The sequence below is a fragment of the Eubalaena glacialis genome, chromosome 3 (assembly GCF_028564815.1).
Source record: "Eubalaena glacialis isolate mEubGla1 chromosome 3, mEubGla1.1.hap2.+ XY, whole genome shotgun sequence".
Taxonomy (NCBI): domain Eukaryota; kingdom Metazoa; phylum Chordata; class Mammalia; order Artiodactyla; family Balaenidae; genus Eubalaena; species Eubalaena glacialis.
Window position 1 is genome coordinate 93,535,416 of NC_083718.1, and position 9,359 is coordinate 93,544,774.

Here is a 9,359-nt window from a genome sequence, read left to right on the forward strand (position 1 = left end):
AAGAGTTTGCATAAGTGTAATCTATCTCAAAGCAAAATCATATATAAAAGTTATGAAACATTACTGTTACAACTTTAAAGAAATTCTTAAAACATCATAATATTTAATATATATCACATATCGTTCATAAGTGACTATATGAAGGAAAAATTGGCTGACTGTACTATTAGCAAAGGTGATTTAATAACTGCCTCCTTTTAAAGTGAAAAGCTCTTAAAAAGTTTCTACCCAAGTAGCTTTCAATAACCTTTTAGTAAACAGTTCCACATTCACCTAAGAAATAAAATGAGAAGAGAGGATTGGGATTTTCATTACTAATTACCCCAGAAATATTCTAGCTATCTTACCTTCAAAACATAAAATAAGTAATTTTCTGAAGAGTCATTAATTATGTGAATAAGACCTCTGATCATCTCACAGATGCAGAAAAAGCTTTCAACAAAATTCAAAATCCATTTATGATAAAAATTCTCAACAGAGTGGGTACAGAGGGAACCTACATCAACATAATAAAAGCCATATATAACAAGCCCACAGCTAACATCATACTCAACCCTGAAAAGCTGAAAGTTTGTCCTCTAAGATCAGGAACAAGACAAGAATGCCCATTCTTGCCACTGATATTCAACATAGTATTGGAAGTCCTAGCCACAGCAATAGACAAGAAAATAAAAGGCACTTGAATCAGAAAGAACAAAGTAAAACTGTCACTATTTGCAGATGACATGTTATTATATATAGAAAACCCTAAAGCCTCCACCAAAAAACTGTTAGAACTAATAAACAAATTCAGTAAAGTTACAGGATACAAAACCAACATACAAAAATCAGTTGTATTTCTGTACACTAATAACGAACTATCAGAAGAGAAATTAAGAATATAATTCCATTTACAATTGCATCAAAAAGAATAACACCCTTAGGAATAAATTTAACCAAGGAGGTAAAAGACCTGCACACTGAAAACTATAACACACTGATGAAAGAAATTGAAGAAGACACAAATAAATGGAAAAATCTTCTGTGTCCAAGAATTAGAAGAATTAATATTGTTAAAATGTCCACACTACCTAAATGGAGTCTGGTACCAATTCCAAATTTGGAAGGGGGTTCCCCACACCAACAAGCAATTCTGGGCACCACAGCTGAGTGTCCTACAATTCAATTCTGACACCATCTACCTGGAGATAGCATCAGACTTCATAAGTTAAGGGTTCAGTCCTATAAGACTGCTACCCATTGTAAAGCAATTATATTCCAATAAAGATGTTAAAAAAAATAAAAAATTAAAAAATTAAAAAAAGACTGCTACCCTCCCCTTATCCCACCAACTTCAGATGCTAGTTGCAAGCCCAGGTCATTACCTGTGGTTCTGTCCAACTGGCTATAAATCAGAGGTTCCCATGACCTCCTCCTTGGGTTCTATTAATTTGCTAGAATGACTCGGAGAACTCAGAGAAACAATTTACTTACTAGAGTACTGGTTTATCATAAAAGGATATAACTCAGAACAGCCAAGTGCGAAAGATGCACAGGGCAAGGTATGAGGAAAGGGTGAGAATCTTTCATGGTCTCTCCGAGCTCATCATTCTCCCCAAATCGCCACATGTTCACCAACCAGGAACCTCTCGAACCCTGACCTCTCAGGTTTTTACAGAGGCTTCATTAGATAGTCATGACTGATTAAATCTTTAGCCATTGGCAACTGATTCAACCTCCAGGCCCTCGCCTGTCCCCAGAGGTTGGAAGTTCCAATCTTCTAACCACTTGGTTGGCTCTCCAGGCAGCCGGCCCCTATCCTTAGGTGGGGTCCAAAAGTCACCTCATTAGCATAACAAGAAACCTTTTCACTCTCAACATTTAGGAAATTCCAAGGGTTTGAGGAGTTGTGAGTCAGGAAAGATGGATGAAAACTAAATATATATGTGAAATATATCTTGGTCATCTGAATGACCAAATATACATTTTTTTCTTATAAATCACAATACCACACTACTGAAAGCAATCTACAAATTCAATGCAATCCCACTCAAATTTCCAATGGCATTTTTCACAGAAACAGAACACACAATACCAAAATTTGTATGGCATCACCAAAAACCCCAATTAGCCAAAGTAATCTTGAGAAAGGAGACCAAAGCTGGAGGCATCACACTTCCTGATTTGAAACTATATTGTAAAGCTATAGTAATCAAAATGGTAGGGTACTGGCATAAAAACAGACACATAAATCAATGGAACAGAATAGACAGCCCAGAAATAAACCCACAGATATACAGTCAATTAATTCATGATGAAGAAACCAAAAACATATAGAATGGGGAAAGGACAGTCTCTTCAATACATGGTGTTGGAGAAACTAGACAGCCACATGCAAAAGAACAAAACTGGACCACTACCTTACACCATACACAAAAATAAAGTCAAAAGGGATTAAAGACTTGAACCTAAGATCTGAAATCATAAAACTCCTAGAAGAAAACATAGGCAGTAAGCTCCTTGACATAGGTGATGATTTTCTGGATTTAACACCAAAAGCAAAGGTAACAAAAGGAAAAATAAACAAGTGGGCTACATCAAATTAAAAAGCTTCTGCACAGCAAAGGAAACCATAAACAAAATTAAAAGGCAACCTACTAAATGAGAGAAAATATTTGCAAATCATACATCTGATAAGGGGTTAATATCCAAAGTATATAAAGAAGTCATGCAACTCAATAGCAAAAAACAATCTGATTTTAATGTGGGCAGAGGATCTGGACAGAGATTTTTCCAGAGAAGACATACAGATGGTCAACAGGTACATGAAAAGGTGCCCAACATCACTAACCCCCAGGGAAATGCAAATCAAAATCACAATGAGATACTACCTCACACCTATTAGAATGACTATTATTAAAAAGATGCGATAACAAGTGTTGGGAGGATGTGGAGAAAAGGGAACCCTTGTGCACTACTGGTGGGAATATAAATTGGTTCAGCCACTATGAAAAACAGTTTGGTGGTTCCTCAAAAAATTAAAAATAAAACCATATGATCTAGCAATTCTACTTCTTGGGATTTATCCAAAGGAAACAAGAATACTAACTTGAAAAGGCATATGCATCCCCATGTTCAATGCAGCATTATTTACAACAGTCAAGACATGGAAACAACCTAACTATCAATGGATAAATAAAGTGTGGAATATATATACAGCCATAAAAATGAAGGAAATCCTGTCATTTACAACATTATGAATGGAACTTGAGAGCATTATGCTATATGAAATAACTCAGACGAAGAAAGACAAATACCATATGGTCTCATTTATATGTGAAATCTTAAAAAAAAAAAATTAAAAACAAACTTATAGATACAGACAACAGATTGATGGTGGCCAGAGACAGAGGTGGGAGGTGGGCAAAATGAGTGAAGGGAGTTAAAAGGTACAAACTTCCAGTCATAAAATAAATCCTAGGGATGCAATATACTGCATGATGAATATAGTTAGTAATATTGTATATTTGAAAGTTGCTAAGAGAGTAGATCTTGAGGGTTCTTGTCAAAACAAAAAATCTGTAATTATATGTGGTAATGGATATTAACTAGACATTGTGGTGATCATTTTGCAACATATACATATATCAATCATTACATTGTACACTTAAAAATAATATAATGTTATATGTCAATTATATCTCAACCAAAAAAAATTTTAAAGGTCAATATAACGTAGTCATATCTTCCAAATATCATTAAATGGTATTGAAATTTTAAAAAAAAAAAGACCTCTGGGTGTCTTGAAGGTGCTAACATATACACCAGTTTCAATTTTCCAATGTATAATTTTTCTGCAGAAATGAATTGTTACAGATTAACATTTTATAATAATTTTTAAGTCTAAATATTAGTTTAATGAAGAGCAAAAGCTGTAATATTACATAAACTACATCCTTTAACATTTTCAATAATCTAATAAATGAAAAGGTTAAGAAGTCACTGAAATCAAAGGTGGTTTTGTTTTGTTTTCAAAGCCTGTGACTATTCTCTACCACAAATCAGTAGTTCTCAAAGTATGATCCTTGCACCAGCAGCATCCACATCACTTGTTAGAAGTACAAATTCTTATGTCTACTCCACTGAATCAGAAACTCTGGCAGGGGAGGAGAGGCCAACGACATGTGTTTTAACAAGCTCTGCAGGTAATTCTGAAGCTTGCTAAAGCTTAAGAACCACTGTTCTAGAGAGAGGAACTTTTTATTGTCACTGGTTTTTTAAAATCAAAACAGGTAACTACAAACCTAATTCTTGGACTTCCCTGGTGGCACAGTGGTTAAGAATCTGCCTGCCAATGCAGGTAACACGGGTTGGAGCCCTGGTCCGGGAAGATCCCACATGCTGTGGAGCAACTAAGCCTGTGTGCCACAACTACTGACCCTGCGCTCTAGAACCCGCAAGCCACAACTACTGAAGCCCGTGTGCCTAGAGCCCATGCTCTGCAACAAGAGAAGCCACCGCAATGAGAAGCCCGCGCACCGCAATGAAGAGTAGCCCCCGCTCACCGCAACTAGAGAAAGCCCGCGCGCAGCAACAAAGACCCAACATAGCCAAAAATAAATCAATAAAATAAATTAATTAATAAAAAAAAAAGGATGATACTAAAGTTTTAAGCCAAAGTTAATGGAAGAATGATTGGGCCACTGGCAAAAACAGGAATTTGACAGTGAGAATTAGCTTGGAACTAAGTTGAGCCCTCTTCTGCAAGGGTTTCACCTAAAACAATAGTCAAACAAAAAGGTATACAATATACATAGGCAGTTGTAGATATAGGATTATCAGGTACCTTTTTCAACACTAAGTAATGGCTTCCCCTGCCTGTCATTTTAAAAAGTGAGAAGTTATTAGTCAGTGACCACAGTTTGCCAAATGCAAGAATGTAAAATAGGTATGTCTTCCTTTTCTCCACAGCACCCAGATAGAATTCTATATATCAATTAATATTATACAACAGAAAGAGCTCATTCAATTTTTGGAAATTATTTTAATAATTAGTTTGGAATAAAAAATAAATTTGTAAAGAACAAATTCATTAAATTATTACTTACTCTTTTATTAAATCTTTATTTTCTTGAATTCCTTCTTCTAATTTCAAACTTACTTTTTCATTTTCAAACTAATTTACAAGACAGAAGAACAGTTCATCACATTTTACTTAGCAAAATAAACATAAGTATATTCATTAAGCAGCATTTCTTTGCTAACATGCTATGATGGTCTATAAGAATTATTTTCTTTGAACACAAAAAAGAACTTTTTTGTCACACTTATGGATATCCTATAAGAATATGGGTCTCACCTTCATCAGTCTAAAATTAGGTTTGCTGAATTATCTCCAAAATGTATCCAACAATATTTTAATGTGATATTATCTTCCCTAAACGTTTTGAAATGATATTTTATCTTTCTCCTAACCCAATGTTGCATTTTCTCAAAATTTTTCTTTCACTATGCCATAAAATTGAAGCGAAACAGTTTTAAATTTAAAGTTTTATCTGCAATGTCATTTTCTAATATAATAAAAAAGACATATCAAACAAAACATCATCAGTAACAGGAACTAATAAAAATTAAAATTCTATAATTAGAATCATTAAATCAATCTTTATCTAAAGTAAATTACTATTTCCCTAGTCATTTGCATTAAGTTTCATGCAGCCTGTCTTCTGCTCATCCCAAAGTTGAAATGCAACTAATATTAATGAAACTTCAAAAAACACCATTCTTAAAATCCACATCACAGAAACAAGATAAACCCAACTTACTCTGAAATAATACTCTAGTTTTAATAGTATTATAAGATTTACTACACTATATTTTCAATTACAAATTTCATTATACCTGTAGTTCTTGAATGGCTTTCCGCTGTGCTTCAATTATTTTTCTATTTTCTTGCAACTTGTTTTCTTTCTGCTTCAGTTCAGATTCTACATTCACTTTCCACTTCTTGATCTTTTCAGCCTCCTTATACAGTTTTGAATATAGTCTGCTCATTGGCTCTGAATTCTATTATAAAATAGGTTTTCAAAGACTGTTAATAGTTCAAAATTTTAGTATAACCAAACTACAGCTGCCTATTGAAAACATCCATGAGTATCTTAATAGTTGAGACCAAATCTCTCCTCAATTTATGCCCTAATACCATGCTGAAAGCTATATTAACTTTTTTCTAACTACTAAGGCAATATTAGCTACTTCACTAAGGTTACTGGTCACCTGACTAAGTTATTCCTTGATGAATAATATCAAATAACTTCAAAATGTGCCTAAGCCAGAAGTTAGAAATCTTTAAGTCAATGAGAGAATCTGGCTGGTTAAAAGCTAAAATAAATCACTCTACATGAAATGTGTCAATTTTAGCAATGGTCTTGAAATATTTTGGTTATACAAACAGCTTAAGGATTAACCAAAGGATATGAAGTTTAAGGTACAATGACAAGAAAAATAATAATGAACACAAGATCTTTCATTTAGCCTGAGTTTTTATTTGGATTTTATTTGGATTTCCTGCATCATCCCTTTCCACATTATAAGGTAAATGTCAGAGGTTTTCTTTTTTTTTTTTAAATCATGCTATTTTCTCCTTGCTGGTAGCTCTGTTATCAAAATACATGAATAAATTCCGTATTTCTAAATTGGTGATACCATAATCCCAGCAACAAACAGATAGCACTTTACCAGGCCATGGAATTTCTCTTTGTTTTAAAGACATCTATGTGCCATAAGAAAGAATGATTTTTATAACTAAAATCAAAAGTACAGTATATCCTACAAATTCCTTAGACAGTAAACCAGCCAAACAATCATACCTATTAATTCAAGAATTGTTTGTAAAATACTGGCCTAATTCTCAACCTTTTCACACATTGCATTCATCTCCCCTTTTCCATTCTTGATTTTTATGGTTTAAAGTTAAATTGCCCCTTAAGAATTCATGCTTTTATAACTCAGGAAAATACAGAGGCCTAGTGTTTCAGCAAATTCTAAAGAAAAGCAAAGTGGCGAAAAGGTTTTAAAGAATATAACTTAACACCTTAACTAAATATTAATCCTTTTGAAGCTTCAAAAGAAAGATAAATACAAGTAATAATAAATGATACTCCAATTACAAGAAATTTAATATGGACAGGAAATCTTCTGACCTCAAAATCAGTGTCTTTTAGTCCCTCCTGGTAATGACAACTGTCAGAATTATCAACCTAAAAAATGAATAAATTTTTCCTATGAGAAAATATTTCTGATGATAGTTTCCAAATAGCAGCAATTAAATACTGAAGACTAGTAATCCAACAACTAAAGATTTTTTTTTTCTTTTTCAAGCAAGCAATTCAATATCTAACTAAACAGGTTATATCCATATACACTATACTTAACTGACCTGTTCAAGCATGGGCAGAAAGTCAACTTTTTGTAAAGCAGGATCTGCAAGACAAAAGACAACTGGAATTAAATATGCCAACATCCTGTTTTATATATTAAGTATCATAGCTAGCTTTAATGTCAAGGCTATCAATATAATACTCTTATTTGATATCTAGCAATGTGTATTTTAAAAATGTTTCTATGTAAGGTGATACATTGTTTTTCTAGTCTCCTACCTGAATCAATGTTTTTCCCATTTTTGGAGAGATTAGTCATTGCAAATGGAAAACCAAAATCATCTTCAACACACTTGTTGAAACCCTAGAAACACAAAGAAGTTCTTAAACACACTGTCCCATACCACTCTAATAACTAGCAGTGTAATATGTAATTACATATACAGTATACATCTGCTTAAAAAAGTGACTATAATTGTAAATCCTTTAATGTATACATAGTGTTAAAAATATCAAATGATTTTGCTCTGTAAACAAAGCAAAAATTTTTAATTTTCACTTATAAGAGAAAGCTAAACTAAAATTACATGATACATGCTTTGTAAGTACTCAGGAATAATTTTAGTGATTTTAATTAGTAGCTTAGAATATTAGTTTTCTTCAATTTCATTATGATCTTTCCCCTGGTAGAATTGAGAATTTCCTTCACTGAATAGCATTTTAATGTTATACTCTTTGGCTATAGAGACATAAGAATTTTTCTACAACATAGAAAATTAAAATATTCATTGCTTCATCCTATTTCCAACATAAAGTTCCACATAAGAAATTTATTTTTTTAATGTAATTTTTTTTTTTTTTTTTTTTTTGGCCACGCTGTGCATAATGCGGGTTCTTAGTTCCCTGACCAGGGACTGAACGCATGCCCCCTGTAGTGAAAGTGCGGAGTCTTAACCACTGGACCGCCAGGAAAGTCCCCACATGAGAAATTTAAATAAATTACTAAAAAAAGCTCTATTCCTCCTTTCCAATAAGAACCTACTACACGTACGAATTTCCCTTTTATCCTGTCAACCCGGAAGCTCAGAGTCAAATTTTAACCTCAAACACTGATTTTTACCAGTATGTCAACATATTTGTCCAAATTTTCTTAATTTTCCTTGATCCTAATATTCTTCTAATTTATATTTTACTATTTCATTGTATATGTTCATAAGTTGCCTTAAATCATTTAAAGAAAGAGGATTAAACTAAGCAGGTCCCATTATGTACGCAGAATTCCAAAGCACCAGTGATTATTTCTTTAAATGAATGATGCCTAAACACATTAAGTGTGCTCATTATTCATTCAAAGCAATGCTATTCAAAATTCTTGGGTAAGTCAGACCATATTTACTGAAAAAAATTATAAGATATCACCAGTAAGAAAGTTCACTTTGCCTCATTTACCTAATGAGTAAATGCAAATTTACCTTGAAGAAATTAGAATCTCCTCCCAAAGTCTGAGGTTTCACTGCAGATACTTGACTGCTACTTAATCTCGGTGGTACAAACAATTTAAAGGGCTTCTGCTTTTCCATTTTCTCTTCCAGTCGTAATTATCTATTGCTCAAGATGGGGGAGAAAGTGTTTTATATTGTTTCATTAATGCACTACTTATTCTATAGTAAATGGGTATATAAAGGAATGCGTGGAACGTTTGTTACCATGGAAGCCTACGGTGTCCCTTACTGCCGGGGTGTTCAAAGCAGAAACATCCCCTATTTGTCCCCACCATACCCCCACCACCAATGGCCACGCTGGCGACGTCGATGGATAATCGAGAAACTCGAACTAGGCATCATCGCCGGGACAGCCTGAGAAGAAGCCCGTTACCTCCCCCAGCCCTGTTAAATTGCATCACCTCGCCGGGAAGAACTAGTTGAAGTGCTTAGACGACTACGGAGAAGGCGCCGGGGGCTGCCTGCGTGAGGCAGGGCCAGTAACAAAACGTCGCCCAGC

At 33.9% G+C, this 9,359-nt stretch overlaps 1 protein-coding gene across 2 annotated transcripts in view; it reads right to left on the reverse strand.

Annotated features, from left to right (window-relative positions):
• SYCP1 (synaptonemal complex protein 1) overlaps positions 1-8,938 on the reverse strand; it is a 164,667-nt gene extending 155,729 nt beyond the window's left edge. For both annotated transcript variants that reach the window (XM_061186137.1, XM_061186136.1), the window contains exons 1-6: positions 8,831-8,938; positions 7,638-7,722; positions 7,418-7,461; positions 7,182-7,238; positions 5,881-6,045; positions 5,088-5,155 (exon numbers count right to left, since the gene is read on the reverse strand). In XM_061186137.1, coding sequence (XP_061042120.1) covers positions 5,088-5,155; positions 5,881-6,045; positions 7,182-7,238; positions 7,418-7,461; positions 7,638-7,722; positions 8,831-8,938 — 527 coding nt within the window. The remainder of the gene's footprint in view (positions 1-5,087; positions 5,156-5,880; positions 6,046-7,181; positions 7,239-7,417; positions 7,462-7,637; positions 7,723-8,830) is intronic.
• Between the last annotated feature and the right edge of the window lie 421 nt (positions 8,939-9,359).